Below are 18,318 nucleotides of genomic sequence, written 5' to 3'. Positions count from 1 at the left end.
TCCACGACCACAGGATACGTCTTCTGACATGGTTGTTTAAGAAATGAGAAGCTACACACTGCATCAGTTAGGGTCAAAAGAATTGTTGCCAGCTGAAACATGTTATTCACTGCAATAATGATCCAATCATAGGCTCTTCAGTACCTGCTTATTTAAATCCAAACAGCAACTCTTTTGTTTTGCCCAGGCAGTGTAGTGTATGTGCTTTCCCCATTGTACTCAAAGAAATGTTGAATTCTTTCTGCTGTGTTGACTTGTTGTTGGGCTCTATCCTATGAAGGTTGTTATCTGGTCTGTTCACTCACATTCGCACTCCTGTAAAAAACAAAACAAACAAAAAAAAAAACATGCAAGAATGCCGCTTATGTGTTTACATGGCCACATAAGTTCTCCAGGAGAAACCAGGTGTGTTAAACCGCTTTCTCTTAATCCCTTAAACGGCTAAAGGAAATTGCCATTCTCGTTCACATGACGTTTCAGAATGCCGCTTTCTGCAAAAACCCTGGAACGTGCATGTAAACCTGGTCAATGTTTCAACATGCTTCAGGAGTCCTTAGGCAAGATAATACAAAAGTTGTACAGCCAGTTCGTTTTGTTTGAGATGAAGTATCATTTTAATTAAACCAATGCATGTACACATGGCTACATTTACATAATGCATCTTGACTTGCCTCTTTGGTTGCATGGTATATAGCAGTTTCTTTGCGAGCCATAAAATGAAAAAATAAGCCAATAATAAATACAGTATGATCATGTCTAGTCTTAAGGTACATACTACTGAAAGTCAACATGAAATCATAATTGACCGTATTGACTTTCTTAACCTATTCTACTGTGGAAACCTCTGTAGGGCCAGAAGATTACGTTTAAAGTTTAAAAGCCTCTGGATACATAAATAGTCATATGTGGTAACATTTGAAATAAAATAACATAAGATGACCTGAAATCCTCCATGTCACAAATAAGTGCACACCCTTTGGTGATGATGTAGGAATACTAATTTAAAAGTGTTTTTTAAATATTTCATATAGCACTAAAACAGACAAGTCAAATATCAAATGAAAGCTTTCATTCTCAGAAATGCTTTGCCATAATACCACAGTTCAAAAGATTATCAAAACAATCACTGTATGATATCCATGTTATTTTTTTACGTAACTAGGGCACTGCCATTTTCAACCTTGAATGTGCACTGCTTCCGATATAAGCCACTTCCAGCTATTTTAGCGATACAAATTTATGCTGCTTTATCACATTATTATAATTCCTTATTATTTCCACGAACACATTGGTTTGGAGTGCATCTAGTTTTAATGTTTATCGCACTTTGCCATTGTTTCATCGTTCTCTGTTGCACAGGCAGACAACTGCTAGACCGTGGGAACTATCATTGAATGAGAAATCAGACACTGAAACAATTAGTCCTCAGCTCCGTCTGTATCGGTTACAACAAACTTTACACAACCAAGAGAGAGAGGGAGAAAGAGAGCAGAAAGCATCTAGGAGAAAAGCAACTCGACTTGGTGTGCACTTTTATTGCTTCTTCAACTTTCATTGCATTAAAACTGCATTTTGTTTCATCTTTGTAAAATAATAAACACACCCTCTCCTTTCTTGTCAGAGAACATTCTCTCTTTCTTTATGGTGTACAGTATATAGACACACAGATTTCACATTCAGCATGGCTTTTGAAAACATGGCCATTGTAAATAAATAAAGGAGGTTTTTGGAGATAAATTTGAATGGAGATTTACATGAAAATTTGGCATTGTCACCCTCTCTGTAAAGTAAATTCTGTTCTATTCTAAAGGAATAGTTCACCCAAAAAGGAAAATTATCTCATAATTTACTCACCCTTATGCCATCCCGAATGTGTATGACTTTCTTTCTTCAGCAGACCACAAATTAAGATTTTTAGAAGAATTTCTCAGCTCTTTTGGTCCATACAATGCAAGTGAATGGGTGCCAACATTTTAAAGCAAAAAAAAAACAAAATCACATAAATCAGCATAAAAGTTATCCATATGACTCCAGTGGTTAAATCAATGTTTTCAGGAGCAATGTGTGGGTGTGAAACAGATCAATGTTTTAGTAATTTTTTTTACTATAAATTCTCCTCCCTGCTCAGTCAGTCTCCACTTTAACTTTCACTTTCACATTCTTCTTCTTGTGTTTTTGGTGATTCACATTCTTCATGCATACGCCCCCTACTGGGCAGGGAGAAAAATTTCTAGCAAAAATTGACTTAAATATTGATCTGTTTCTCACCCACAGCTTTTCTGGACAATTGAAGCTGCTATAGGGCCCAGATCTATGCCGTAGTCATAGGTCTGGTGACGCAAGACTAATCAAGAGCCAACAGTCCAAAAGAGGCCGACCACAATACAGTCACAGAGCAGGGGATGCATTGCATACAGCCCATTTACACTACCAAATTCTTATGAATAGGCTGTCTTCATTTATATCAATGTTGCTGTACAGGAAATGGAATATATAATAGGATGCAGACGGTGCAATAACCGGAATAGGACCTCAGAATTAAATTGCACTTGATCCAGCCCATTAGCGCTTTGCAAACACAATTTCGCCAACCCACTTGACTTAGCACATGCTTGCACGAAAATATCAAAACTTCATGGCCATGCACACTGACTGTACGTGTACGACGTATTGCATAGTGCTGCTCTAAAGGCATAACACTTTTAAAATAGGGCTTATACAGTATTATTACAACTTTGTTGCCATGAGAATGTAATTTTGTAAACCCTGTAATTCTAGTTAACAATGATATACTATAAACAGCTCAAATAATACAGGGTTTTAACAGAGTTTAAAATGATAAACTTAACATTTCTGTCTTTAAACCCTCAAAATTTGCTCCATTCACTATTGTACAGTAAGTGTCTCACTGTAACCTCCATTGCTTTTTTTTTTTAAAGAAAAGGAGGGACAAGTCGAAATAATTTTTTTGGGTAATCAACATTATTCCACAAATGCTGTCGACTGAGCTTAACTTGTATTGAACCCGTGAATATTTCTTTAATGGATTTATTGTGAATGATTCTTTATTGCCGATATAAAAAAAAAAAAAAAAAAATATTTGTTATCTTTCATCAAAATGTAATAACTTTTCCAATCACGACTACCCAATGGATAAAATTTTTTCCCCTCATTGCATATTTTTCACTCTGAAATATGTCAGATTACAGAAGAAAAGTGGTTTCAAATGCTGTTTCATGTTGATTTTAGGTGTAACTAACAATAATTTCCTCTGTGACATTCACAGTCAAAGCTCTGTACCGAAACACCCATCCTGAGTATCTGCAGTACATCTACCTGGTGGCTCCTGTCTCCCTCATGGTCTTAAACCCGCTGGGCTTTGCTTTCTGTGAGGTGCAGAGATGGAGGACTGGTGAACCTCACCAGCACAGCAAGCTGCATGTGCTGGGTTTGGTGGTCCTTCAAGTTTTCAAGAATCCTATTGTGTTTATGGTGGTGATCGGAGTCATTTCTCACTTCCTGCTGGGCCAGAAAATCCCACCCTTCATGGAGGATTTTTTAGATGGTCTGGCTAACTCATTTGGAGGAGCAGCGCTGTTTTATCTTGGTCTGTCCATGGTGGGTCAGCTGAAGAAGCTCACTCGCTCTACTGTAGTGGCTCTTATTCTACTCACCACTGCAAAACTGTGAGTCTATTATGCAAATTTTGTGTGTATGCTTGTGAATGGAGAATGAATTTGAGCATTATGTGTGTGATGGGCTTGTGTTCAATGGAAATATATTGACTATAGATTGACTTCAAAAACCTCTTTTGTATTGTTAATCCAGGGGTCAGGAACCTTTTTTCACTGAGGAGCCAATTTTAAAATGTTTGGTTGATGCGTTTTTTTGAAAGAGCAATAGCACAAGTTCTTCAATAAAATAAAATGTTTATTATGCCCATAGACTACTCGTGTTTATGCGGGTCTCCATAAAATACGCAAGATATGCATATTAAATATATGTAAAAAATATTTTAACGATAATCGGCATAAATAATATTGCAATATCCAATTATATCGTCAAACCCCCTGCCAAGGGTTGGTGAATATTTTTGCTTTATTGATTTTACTTAAAAAATTTAATACATTTATTGAAACACGAAAAACGTAAAATACAATTCTAAATTCAAATTGCACTTTAAATGAAACGAAAAAGCAATTAAAATAATGAAGTGATAAAAAAAATCTTGTATATAACCACCTCAAATCCAAACATTTACCGTCTCCAACAGGCCCATTTGCCATCACACAAGCATCCATCAACGACAGTAGGTGAAAAATTACTAATAGCTTACAAATTAAGAACTAAAGACAGTTATAAATGTAAAGATAATAATAATAATCTTCATAATACATAAGCCTAATAAATTCCCATTTGTTCCCCAAAAAATGCTGCCAAATGTGTGTTCTTATCAAATGTGTTTGTCTTGTGTTTTGGTAATACAGTTTATGCTGCCTATAGAAAATACAATAGAACTCAATTTTAGGTTCAAGGTGTCTTATTTTATAATTTAATCACTATCGTCTTTGTTTCTTTAATACAAATACTGTGTATATATATATATATATATATATATATATATATAATAGATGCGTTCACAATGTGTAAAAGCAAACTGCTCCGTTGAAATAAAGCGAAACTCACAGCACCTTCTGAGATGATCAGAGATCATTTGCAGCATTCTCATAAACAACATTATTCTTGCAAAAAGTTTTCAGTTGAATGAAACAGAGAAAAAGGAGTGATAACTCTTTTGTATTCCACGAGACAGTGTCCCGCTGCATGCCTCTGAACAAACAGCAAATCAGACACGAGCAATGGCGGCTTTTCTTTTGTCTGTTCTTATATAATAAAAATATAATAAAGTTTCTTCAAGCGCGTATCTTTGTGACTAACAGCATTTCTTGTCATGTGTCACTCCAAGACGTCTTACAGGTCAACCACCTGTTGCGGGTAGATGAGCAAAATTACTTGCGCATGAAATACCTGCATTGGGACAAAGGAGCTCGCGAACTGGATTGAGTCTCATCGCATTTGGCGGGTGGTGGGTACTACAGTATATCACACCCTGGGCGCACATAAAAAATAATGAACATCGTAAAATCGCTCGTAGAAAATGCTCTTAACCACTAAGATCAATAGTTATTGGGAAATGAGGCCCAGAAATCTATGCATGTGTGTGTCTTGGAGAAGCGCTTTCATTGCACTCATGAATAGCAGAGCTCACTGCGCACACATATCAAATCAGACACCCATCGGCGGATTTTCTTTCGTCTGTTCTTCAAAATATAATCACATGTTTCATCAAACTCTCATCTTTGTGTCTAATTTCTTGTCATATATCACTCCGAGAAGTCTTACAGGTCGCCCTCCACAGTGGCTGGTACATCAGCAAAATTACCCGCCACTGCGCGTGAAAAATCAGCATTTGGCGGGTGTTAATTTCAAACCTTGTTCACCAGGAGTAGGCTGTACAACAAATTCAGGAGAAAGGAAATCAAAACAGTGTCAATGACTTCAAGCTATGCAATCACACACACACTTTCTGCAGGAAAATTATCTCTAGAAAGTTTTAAACGATCATGTGTTGTGAATGGTGAGACACCCGGCGAGCCACTTGATTTGGAAAGAGCCATTTGTGGCTCGTGAGCCATAGGTTCCCGACCCCTGGTCTAATCAATGCTTGACTCATTTGCCAGAGTAATATCTTTGAATTATCGCTCTCTATAGGCTGGTGATGCCTCTGATCTGTCGAGGGATGGTTGAGTTTTTGGACTGTGGAAACACCAGCTCAATGAACCACACCAGTCTGTCAAACTACGCCTTCCTGTATGGAGTTTTCCCTACAGCTCCTAGTGTGGCCATATATGCATCCCATTACAATATGGAGCTGGAAGTGGTATGTAGATTTTATAGATTTTTGCACCTATGCTTATTTTCATGGCCCCAAAAATTATTTAGACTTTTAAGCCACGCTTAAACATTTAAAGCACTGCATCTGTTAACAAAATATAGTATGAAAGCAAGTGCCATTTATTTATAAAAAAAGAAAGCATAAAAAAAAAAAAAACAGCACAAAAAACACTTTGCTAAATGAAGATAAAAAGTATGTGGACCCTTTGTGGTTGTCAAATGTTAGTGGAAAATGTTCGTAGTTATTGTGCTGAGCTGCACCTGTGGTTACACTGCTAGGACAACTGTGTTAACTTGAGGGGAACTGACTTTATCATCCACTAAAATCGCTTTGTCATTTATCTTGATGCGCAAGTTACAACTTGCACTAGTTATAGCGTAAATGAGCACTAAGTTAAAATTTACACACTACTTAATATTTGAGTGTTGTTACTGAAACCTCCTACTAGGAATAGCGGTTGGAATTAAAATGCAAATTGATTGAATGACATCTATGAGCTCATATTTTGCGTGACAGACTTTTAGACATATATGATGATTTTCACATTTTAACTATGTACATGGATAAGCCAAAACATTATGACCACTCACAGGTGAAGTGAATAACATTGATCATCTTCTAACAGGTCACATGTCAAGGTCTGTGTAGATTAGATGGTAAGCCAACAATCAGTTCTCGTAGTCGATGTGTTGAATGCAGGAGAAATGGGCAGGAGTAAAGACCTGAGTGACCTTGACAAGAGCCAAATTGTTATGGCCAGACGACTGGGTCAGAGCATCTCTGAAATGGCAAGGCTTGTGGGGTACTCCCGGTCAGCAGTGGTGAGTACCTACCGACAGTGGTCCGAGGAGGGACAAACCACAAACCGGCGACAGGATATCGGGCGCCCAAGGCTCATTGATGCGTGAGGGCAACGAAGGCTGTCCTGTCTGGGCCGTACTGACAGAAGGTCTACTGTGGCACAAGTCACAGAAAATTTTAATGATGGTTTTGGGAGGAATGTGACACAAAACGCAGTGCATCACACCCTGCTGCGTATGGTGCTGCATAGCCGCAGACTGGTCAGAGTGCCCATGATGACCCCTGTTCACTGTCGGAACTGGACCTTGGAGCAGTGGAAGAAGGTCACCTGGTCCGATGAGTCTCATTTTCTTTTGCATCCCGTTGGACGGCCTTGTACCTCTGCGCAGTTTACCTGGGGAAGTGATGGCATCAGGATGCACTGTGGGAAGACGACAAGCCAGTTGAGGGACTGTGATGCTCTGGGAAATGTTCTGCTGGGAAACCCTGGGTCCAGCTATTCATGTGGACATCAATTTGCCACCTACCTAAACATTGCCTAAACATCATTGCAGACCAGGTACAACCATTCATGGCAATGGTATTCCCTGATGGCAGTCACCTCTTTCAGCAGGATAATGTGCCCTGCCACACTGCACACATTTTTCGGGAATGGTTTGAGGAACATTATGAAGAGTTCATGGTGTTGCCCTGGCCTCCAAATTCCCCAGATCTCAATCCGATTTTGTATCTGTGGGATGTGCTGGACCAACAAGTCAGATCCATGGCGGCTCCACCTCGCAACTTACAGGACTTGAAGGATCTGCTGCTAATGTCTTGGTGGCAGATACCACAGGACATCTTAAGGAGTCTTGTAGAGTCCATGCCTTGACGGGTCGGCACTGATTGGGCAGCACGTAGAAGACCAACAGCATATTAGGCAGGTGGTCATAATGTTTTGGCTCATCAGTGTATGCACTGTTTTAAATTAAAATGTAATATTTAAATTTTAATGTATTGTATTTCAGTGGAATTGGTTTGAACTAGGGATGTGCTATGGTGGTCGACTATTCGACTAGTCGTCAAACAACTGACTAGTCGATCAGTGGGGTCAACTACTAACATTAATATTTTTAGTGGCGGTAGTTTTAAAGGGAGACACAATTCTCAAATTAATTGAGAGACGCAACTTCTTGGAGAGCGTTTTTGAGAGATTATAGCTTGCTGTGTTTAAAAGTGAATAATAGTCAGCACAGTAAAACCCTCTGCAAGAAGTTTAGTCTCTTTAATGCTTTTATTTGGTGAATATACATTAGTCACCATATTGAAGTGCTGCACTTAGCGTCCGTATATCCCTCTGAAATGGGGTCAAGTGTACATAAAGGAGGCTTACTACAGTATACATTATTATCCTTAACACCAACTAGTGGTTCAAACAACTGACCGACAAATCGATTATGAAAATTGGTAGTTTTGCACATCCCTAGTTTGAACATCAACTGTAACATGATAAAACTAAAATGCATAGCTTTTCAACACTTCTGTTTACAAATGTAAGGGTTGCCTATTGGATCAATAAAGGTGAACGTCATATTATGCGACTACACATTGCTTTGTAGTGACTACACAACCCACTAGCAAAGTCATGTGTTAAGAACTGGTTTTTAACTAGCTAGCAGTTGCTAGTAGTTTTCATTTCGGTTTGTTCAGAGCAGAAACAGTATTTTTTCATTTCCACATGGTAACCAGTTAGAATGAAGTAAAAACGGTTAATAGCATTCTTTTTAAAATGAACTCTGTGCTAAGAGTGGCCGATGTGCCAGCTACAGTGTTGCCAGATCTCGCAAGAGAAACAAGCAACCTCAACTTGGAAAACATGCCCAAAATATGCGACTTAAGCGAAAATAAGATCGAGTTTTTTTCACATGTTGGGGATTGACCAGCATAGAAATCATAGCAAGCATAATAACCTGTATAAAAGAATGTCTTTTTCAGGGGCCTGGGTAGATCAGTGGTAAAAGACGCTGGCTACCACCCCTGGAGTTCGCTAGTTCGAATCCCAGGGCGTGATCAGTGACTCCAGCCAGGTCTCTTGAGCAACCAAATTGGCCCGGTTGCTAGGGAGGGTAGAGTCACATGGGGTAACCTCCTCGTGGTTGCTATAATGTGGTTCATTCTCGGTGGGGCGCGTGGTGAATTGAGTGCAGATGCCGCGGTGGGTGGCGTGAAGCCTCCACACGCGCAATGTCTCCGTGGCAACGCGCTCAACAAGCCATGTGATAAGATGCGCGGGTTGATGGTCTCAGACGCGGAGGCAACCTCCACCACCCAGACTGAGGCGAATCACTACGTGACCACGAGGACTTAAAAGTGCACTGGGAATTGGGCATTCCAAATTGGGTGAAAAAATAAAATGTCTTTTTTAAAAAAAATGTATCCTTAACATTAAATATCCCCCAAAATACTTTAAATATTTAACATATACAACTGGCCATCTAAAATCTGTTGATAAATCTCTGTGTCTTAATGTGTAGTAATTATATATACAGTAATTGTCAAAAAGGTCCTCAGATTGTCATGGAAGTCTACATCCATAACGTGTATTTAGGCAAAGAAATATGCGATGCAGCAGTTTCCTTCAGGAAACTTCAAGTCACATGCTTATGTTCTACTGAAAAGAGAGAAGCCTCTTTTTTTTTTTCAGGCAACAGGAAGTGGTGTAATTCTGAAATGTTTTGTGATTAAACCCTTTGGTCTTTAGTTTCATGAAAAAATGATCGTAACAAAATAATAACGTTATTAACTGGTTTCCACCATTTAAAAATAACGTTTTCACTCAGAATCAATTGAAAGGGACTTTTCAGTTACGTTCTGCAAAAAATGTCCTTTGTTTTTTGGTTTTCGTTCCTTGAACCGTTTCTTTTCCCTGGTTTCCCTTAGTTTGAACTTTACGTCCCAACTTTAGTGATGGCTTAAGCCCTAGGTATACTTCCATTTTGATGCGAATGCTCAGCGTCTCTATACGGTAGAACGTGAGCCTGTCAAAGTATACTTCATTTTACACAGGCAGTTGGTGCATGCGCACTACGACTGCTATGAGACACCGGACCTTCTCTTTAGGAGTTTAGACCCATGAAGATGTCTTTATATTCCTTCAGACTCGAGTTATACGAATGCAGGTATCTCCAGACCTCCTCACACACGCGATCTTGACTTGCACATCCACTGTTGTTGTTTTTACCTTCATCTCCTGATGTTTAGCGGCGATTACATCTTCTAGTGCTTCTTTGTGACAGCAACACCTTGTGGACCCACTAATTAGTGCAAATAACTCCAGATGCATACACGCTTAAAGACACGCGGTTATTAAAATCGGGCTGCGGTGTCAGTGCTCGCGCATTCTGCTGATGATGATATTTGCGTGAAACGTCCTGTAAGCGGACACTGAGCATTCGCGTCTGACCGAGGTATACTTTGGGATTAAAACGCAGCTGGTGAAACCCTACACAGATGATTAAAAGTCATTGCAAAAAGTACGTTCTGAGAAAAGCTCTAGCATCATTTGTTATCTAATGCAATGACCTTCATTTTTAAGTGTAATTAAGTATCCAGATACTTGTTGGAGCCACTGTACATGAATTGTCAATCATGATATTAAGTTATCAACATCTCTTCTTTGAAATATTTGTCCAACTGTAGGTGACCTCAGGTATGGTGATCAGCACATTTCTCTCTGCTCCCATCATGTATGTGTCTGCCTGGCTGTTGACAATCCCATGGATGGACCCGACGCCGCTAGCATCAGCGCTACAGAACGTGAGCTTCAACATCAGCATTATCAGCCTCTTTGCTCTGGTGAGTGTCGACATGCTCACCCACAGAAAGATGTCTCTGTTTTCATTTCTCTTTTTTCACCCTCATTATTTTGTCTCACTCTGCTTCCTCTTAAAAACACGATCTGCTACAGTTTGCTGATAATGTAATTGTCCCTCATGCTGGCGGTGGGGGAATGTGTTTGTGTTGCTGCTGCTTTAATGCAGGTGATTATTATGGGATGAAGTTAAATGTGCATTAATATCAGGATTACCGCAGGTGTCATGAAAACCGGGAGTAAATGGATTCTCACTCTGTGGGAAGTCTGTAATGATGGCAGAATAATCACGGTTTATTTAATCGTAGACATTTCAGAAGAACAAAGACTCTGTTTCAAGGTCTTAGATTAATGATCAGATAAACTATATTCACAATATAGCAAGTCCTTATTGCTTTTAAAAAACTTTTACTACATAATAATTATAGTAAGAACACAATTTTGTATTAATATATCATTATTATATAATATTTAAAATTATTACATTATTAAACATTATTTCATTATAATCAATTTCACTCTTCAAGTAGAAGATACAGTCCTTGACATGTAAACTTAAGTCCCAGATATACTTCATATGAAATCAAAGAACGAACGTGGATGTCATCATTTAAAACTAAATCTGGCCAAAAAGAAGTTGTTTTTATGTTCGTTTCGGTGGTTTGTACCAGCTCGTCTGGGCGAATTTTAGGAAAACCTCTAACCCACTGTTAAACACATTCTTGCTGCCATTAGTCCACATCACTGTTTGGTGTGACTTGAAGCTACACCTAATACTTTGTTTTCGTTTTTCAGTCAGCATTCAACATGAACACATCATGTCATGCAATTTAATTAGTCTACAAAAGGACTCAAATCTACTCAAATACTCTCAAGTGCTCATTCACTAATATGCCATCTGCAGCGAAAGCCATTCACACTTTTGCCCAAAGTAAAATATGCCTTTATCACCATTCTTTTGCCTGTATTCAGAATATTAACACTCTTTTATAAACCTATCTTTGCAGTAGTATCAGTGTCATCATAAATTGCAGTAATAGAGTGGAATTGGTGCATATTATGGCTGCGTATAGTGTGTTAGCGCATTAGCGTCATGAATTCAGAATCTAAATAAGACAAATTAAAAATGTTCTACTGCTAGGTGTACATTAAATGGTTTTAAATGCACGATGTGGAGGCGAAGAACCATCCGACGTGAAGTGGAGGTGCATTTAAAATTGTTTAACGTACACCTAGCCATGGATTATCCCACTTATACCATGATCAATTGCTAGCATTGATTAATTACAGCTGTCATTAATTAAAGTAGTGCAAATGTTGACTGGAAGAATAAAAAATAACTGTTAACTTTAACTGCAGGGTGTTAGATCTAGTGTTCTGATTGATTGAATTAGGAATAAAATCGCAGTGTGGCATTTCTCGATGACAAAACAGCAAAAGGGTGTGTGTTATGAAACAGTCTCCATTCAGAGCTTCAGTCAGCGATGTGTGATTGTGGGGCACCCTCTAGCGGTTAAAGGTGCACATGTTGAGTAGGGCAGCCATTTTAGATGAATATTTATCATATTAAAATATAAATCATCTTGCTGGACAGCGAAAGAAGCATTTGATGGGTCCCGGTTACCTTCTCTCCACCTCCGTGCAAAACAGCTGAATGTCAAAGCATACTTTCCTTACAAGTGCTTTGGGTGAGTAATACAGGGCTGATGAACACTGTTGTCTTGTCCGTGTTTCCTGTATCTTCACAGTTGATTTAACGACAGCACTGCACGACTTGATGATGTTGTTTTGTGACGTTTTGTGAAAATCTGCCAAAAAGAAGGTGTTTTTATGTTCATTTTGGTGGTTCATACCAGCTCGTCTGGGCAAATTTTAGGAAAACTTCTAACCCGCTGTTACAAGCTTTGGGTGAGTAATACAGGGCTGATGAACACTGTTGTCTTGTCCGTGTTTCCTGTATCTTCACAGTTGATTTAAAGACGGCACTGCACGACTTGATGATGTTGATTCTGTGATGTTTTGTGAAAATCTGGCCAAAAAGAAGGTGTTTCATGTTCGTTTCGGTGGTTCGTACTTTTAGGACAACTTATAATCCGCTGTTAAACACATTCTTGCTGCCATTGGTCCACGTCATTGTTTGGTGTTGGTGAAGGTTAACCCCAAATCTGACGCTATATTTGTGTCCGGAGTTCCTTTGAACAGAGGAATAAAACTCTCACAATGTGTCATTATGGAGGACAGTAGAGAAGATTCTATTAATATAGAACGGTGATTAAAACTGACTGGAACTACCTGTGCATTCAACGGTTTGAACTGCATGTATAAACAGCCAATCAGAATCGAGTATTAGAACAGACCATGGTATAAATCACTTCAAATCATCATCAAGTTGTTAAAAAGGCTTCTTTTACTGACCTCATGTAAATTCTACTCAAGAGGCATTAAGTCATTGATAACAAATTTTAATGTCACATGTTTTACATTTAGCATCATCATATTTAAATGCTCCTTTAAACGCCTCCCACAACGGTGTGACCGGAACAGTATACCGTTTCTCGACTGTTTAGAACTCCTTTTTACCCCTGAACGAAGAAGAACTTCTCCGGAAGTATATCGGTGCCTTAAGCCGTTGCTAGGTGAACAGGTGTTTTATGTAATAGCTCTTACTATATTATGTATTTTAGCATGACTGGAACACTGTATTAACCAATCACCATCCAGTACTGGAGCTATCTGTTTTGTAGTGATGTATACCAGGGACGTGCACAGGGGGTTGGCTACAGTGGCCCAAGCCACTGCCCCTTTGGCCTCCTGGGCTTAGGTGCCCCTCTGTAGAAAGTAAATTAATTTGCATATATTCATTTTGCTGACACTTTTTAACCACAGCGTCAAAGCGATATTTATATATGATGAGTAGCACAACACTGTCTGCATGATTTTATTGTTGGTTTATGTAAACATGCGCTAAATGGCCATCTTCAGCCATTGCTCTGTGTCTCTGTTTTGCAGCCAGCGGATCAGGAGCGACAGGGGGAGGGGGAAAGGGTCCTGAGTGGGTCCAATGCTTGACACTTGAGTGGGTCCAAATGCGTTAAAATGGTCCTGAAATGGTCTTTTTTTCTTTTTTCTTTTTCTTTTTTTTAATTTTTTTTATTTTTTAATTATCTTCCCTAAGTTCCACTGATAATGTTTTTACGGTTTTTTTTGCACTATAATTTAGTACTATATGAAAAATGTCCATCCTGTCTTTGGCCCTCTGTCTGAAACGCTCAGTTTTGGCCTCAGTGCTTTCTTAAAACTTCGATTAAACACCAATGTTCTTATTGGCTAACTTGGCTAAGCCCCTCGAAATCAGCTATATTTGAAACTCAATCTGAAGAGAATGAACAAGCTCCACAACATTATAAAACTACATTTAAGGGTTTACACATAACACATATCCAACACATTGCATCCGAATATTTTGCACTGTTCATCTCAAGCAGAACTGTTAACACAGCACCATAAACGATCAAACAGTCATGACATTTGAAATATTCATGAATTAAATTATTTACTTACTGTTTTGCATCAGGCCCAAGTGTTTTTAACTTCCCCATCCTTCAATAATAGTTGCTTTGCAAAGCTTGCATCATATTATGACTGGTTAACGAGCAATCCACGTTTATATAAGCCGAAAAAACATGCATTCAATGCTGAAATACGATGATGACAAATCCACATGATGCACACACGTAGTCCAAAGCACGGTGTGAACTAGACGCGCACACAACGGCATCACATCACCGGAACCATATCAAAACTGTCAAAGACGTCCATCTAGCACATGTTGTCATACACCAACAATTAAAAAGAGTGCAGATGGTTGAAAGAATGCATCCATAACTCATTTGTGCTCAAAACAACAAGTCACAGTAGCTGAATGAAACCGAATTGCTTTTCCTTTTCAGAGTTGTAACTTGACAATGCGTCTTTTAAAAGCGGCCAAAGATGTCTGTCTAGTGCATGAATATATAAAAAAATAATCCAGAATAGTCCAGATGGGTCCCCTTTGGTGTTCAAGAATAGTGAGGCCACAGTAGGCCTATTTTCCTGCTCTGTCTCTCTCTACGAACTGAGCACCATTGGGCGATGATGTGAAGTAGGCATTGATGTTTTTTCGCTGTAGAGGCGGTCAGGAATTAATGAAACCCCAATTGACATAGGGTAGTCACGGAAGTAGAGAATGAGGCATTTTTGCAGCTTGGTTTCAATAAATGCTTTTATTGCATTAGGGATTAAGTTTTGAGTTCTGAAATGTACAGTATGTTTTTATTGTAGAAAGACCTCTTATGTCTCAAAATATCATGAAAAATGTGATTCCTCATGATATGACCCCTTTAAAAAATATGCATTAATTTGTAATGACATTGCTTGAGATGGCCCAAATGCGTTAAAAACATGCATTAGTTCATAAAGTGAGCGATCAAATCACAGAGCTAACGTAAGTCTCTCATTCTTCTTTTTTTGTTGTTACTTAATCATTATAATCAATCATTAAATTTGCTGCACAGCTAAATCATAAAGTTATAATATAAATGATAAAGAATTATAAAGATAAAGTGAGCCCTTAAACTGTTGCTGAACTGAATATATGAAGCAAGCTATCTGCTACAATTTACTGTGTATTAAAGTCTAAATACATGTCTATATAATCTATAAGTCTATTATAAGTCTATATATAAAGTATATATTTCGTCTGGCACCAACAATCATGCCACGGTCCAAATCACTGAGATCACATTTTTTCCCCATTCTGATGGTTGATGTGAATAACTAAAGCTCCCAACCCATGTCTGCATGATTTTATACATTACACTGCTGCCACACGATTGGCTGATCAGATAATCGCATGAATAAGTAGATGTACAGGTGTACCTAATGTTGGCCGGTGAGTATATATTAAGCCTATGTCAGTCTTATATATATAAAATAACAGTGAAGAAAGACATAATAAGAATTAAGTAACCATGGAATTTTAATGTTAACAATTATGTTCAAATTGTGTGTTGCACAAAAGGGACATAATGCCAAGAGGTTGATAAGGAGTAAGCTAGACATGGTAATCTTTGAATGGAACACTAGTTATAACAGCAACAACAACTGTAGTAGTATTAGCATTAATCCTAACTATCAAAATTCATTATTTACACTGTGCACGGCCCTGATGTATACACTGAAATTTGATAAATGGATTTGAAATGGTCATCTTCAGATGGTGTCATAATTGAAACAGCTGTTTAAGCACTTCTATCAGGTTCTTTGTTTGTGTGAAGATGTTGGTCAATCTCAGATGGTGTCATGCTCAAATGTAGCTGTTCATGACACACACTTCCTTCCTCTTGCAATTCTAGCAAAATAGAGAGCAGAAAAGGAACCATAAACTGAAGTGTGGTGTAAGGTTCAAGCTGATGGAATATTCAAGTGTTTAAGCAAGAATAACCAACCCTGTAACATCATCTGGTCATAATAAGTTATTACGGTAATTCTGACTTGCTGCACAGTGAGCATGGAGAGTATAAAGATACTGCTAACTGGTATAAAAACTAATTAAACAACAAATAATCATGCAAATACAAATCTGAGTATACGTGATGTAACGTGAATCATGACAATCAGACGATATGTGGAGAATGTTTGAGCGATAATGAGCGCTTTTAGCTTCACTCCCTTCAACATGCTTGCTCTCAGTGTCAATAATACAAGAACGCTGCCCAGTTGCTCTCAATATCTCATCATCAGTCACTCATCCCAGCACTATCCTGTGAGGATCCCAATTTAAATCAGATTAATGTTGTCACAATACCACTAGTAACAGATATAACAGTTTAAACTTAACGGCACCGGGTCTTCATGCATTTGCTTAATAATTAGTGATTTGTGTTACAAAAAAAATGCCAAGGTGGTAATCAAATCATAGATGATTTCTCACTGGCAAAATTGTGGCAAAGGGCACTTTAAAAAAAAATCTGGGTCGGTATCGGCCGATCTTAGTTTAAAAAAAATTCTAAAATTTCCTGATCCGTGCACAACTAATGGCAGCAGCATCCTTTAAAAAAATAGCTCGAAACGATTGCTGCATTATCTGGCTTGTTGGAGGAGCACAGAACAGCCGTGGCTTCCTATTTCAGAACAGCTATCTCCTCTTTAGAAGCATACCTTGATCATGTACAGACCACTGTGACTGACAGTGGACTCAGACTTACCTCGCTTGAATCCAGCTCGGACGTTTTGGGTGAGCGTGTGGAGAGTTTAGAAGCCTTCTGTGCTGCGTTAGCAGAGAGTAACAAATCTTATAGCCAAGACTACGCTCCTGGAGGCCCGTAGCTGGCGGAACAATATCAGAATCATTGGTCTGCAGGAGTCTATTGAGGGTCCTCAGCCCACGACATTCTTCTCAGTGATGCTGGTTGAGATCCTGTGTAATCAAGTGCTGTCTTCTCCCCCAGAACTTGGTCGTGCACACAGAGCCCTTACCGCTAAACCAAAACCAAGGGAGAAGCTAAGAGCAGTCAAAGTCTGATTATATCAGTATTAAATTAAGGATAAATTCATTGGGGGGTCTGGGTAGCTCAGCGAGTATTGACGCTGACTACCACCCCTGGAGTCGTGAGTTCGAATCCGGGGCATGCTGAGTGACTCCAACCAGGTCTCCTAAGCAACCAAATTGGCTCAGTTGTTAGGGAGGGTAGAGTCACATGGGGTAACCTCCTCGTGGTTGCTATAATGTGTGGTTCTCGGTCTCGTTGAGGCGCGTGGTGAGTTGTGCGTGGATGCCGCGGAGAATACCGTGGACCTCCACACGTGCTACGTCTCCTCGGTAACACGCTCAACAAGCCACGTGATAAAATGCATGGATTGACGGTCTCAGACGCGGAGGCAAATGAGATTTGTCCTCCACCACCCAGATTGAGACGAGTCACTACGCCGCTACGAGGACTTAGAGCGCATTGGGCATTCCAAATTGGGGAGAAAAGCTGAGAAAAAAAAAAAGGACAAAGTCATCTGAGAGACCTGCATAAAGCCAGGGTTTTTTTTTTGCAGTTTCAAGGGAAATTATAGCTATCAGCAGCAGGCCCAATACCGTGATGGCATGATAGAGATGTATAAACAGGGACTCAAACCGGCTCTCTTTTACCCTGCCAGGCTCTGCATAACTATCAAGGATGGAGATAAGAAGTGATTCGCTTCAGTGGTGGAGGGAAAGTGTTACTTGACTTCTCTAGCATCCAGGACTTTACGGCTGATTGATACGTGTGTTATTTAAGCGGTCTGACGGACCTTTTGCCGTCTCATTTAGGTCAGTCATTGGACTCCGTTTCTTTACTATTAGATTTAAAAACCTGGGGTTTTCCAGTGAACTCATGCAGGTTAACATTACTTTTGTTTAGTAATGCACTTTATTTTTTAGTTTGACCATTCGTTCCTTTTGTTAACTACACATATTTCACATATGATTGATATAGTCACTTCACATATCAATTTGGGGTGCTGCCCATTTGTGTGATGTGCTTTATTGTATTTATGTACTTGTAGGCTTTGCAACTCTGATGCAGTACTGTGTTCATCACCTGTCTTTAGTGATGGAGTCTTGTTGGTAATCAATAGTTGCTTTTCCACTATCGGGCCAGTGTGAGCCAGGGTTGTCAACTGGCCAACTGAAAGCCCTGGC

General features: G+C 39.2%; 1 protein-coding gene across 3 annotated transcripts in view; it reads left to right on the top strand.

Annotated features, from left to right (window-relative positions):
- The window catches only part of LOC127447413 (integral membrane protein GPR155-like), a 54,033-nt gene that overhangs the window by 10,089 nt on the left and 25,626 nt on the right, over positions 1–18,318 (top strand). For all 3 annotated transcript variants that reach the window (XM_051709286.1, XM_051709285.1, XM_051709287.1), the window contains 3 exons: positions 3,287–3,686; positions 5,773–5,941; positions 10,436–10,591. In XM_051709286.1, coding sequence (XP_051565246.1) covers positions 3,287–3,686; positions 5,773–5,941; positions 10,436–10,591 — 725 coding nt within the window. The remainder of the gene's footprint in view (positions 1–3,286; positions 3,687–5,772; positions 5,942–10,435; positions 10,592–18,318) is intronic.

The sequence above is a fragment of the Myxocyprinus asiaticus genome, chromosome 10 (genome assembly GCF_019703515.2).
Source record: "Myxocyprinus asiaticus isolate MX2 ecotype Aquarium Trade chromosome 10, UBuf_Myxa_2, whole genome shotgun sequence".
Taxonomy (NCBI): domain Eukaryota; kingdom Metazoa; phylum Chordata; class Actinopteri; order Cypriniformes; family Catostomidae; genus Myxocyprinus; species Myxocyprinus asiaticus.
Note: the sequence above shows the minus strand (reverse complement) of the source record. Positions and strands in the feature narration are given on the sequence as shown.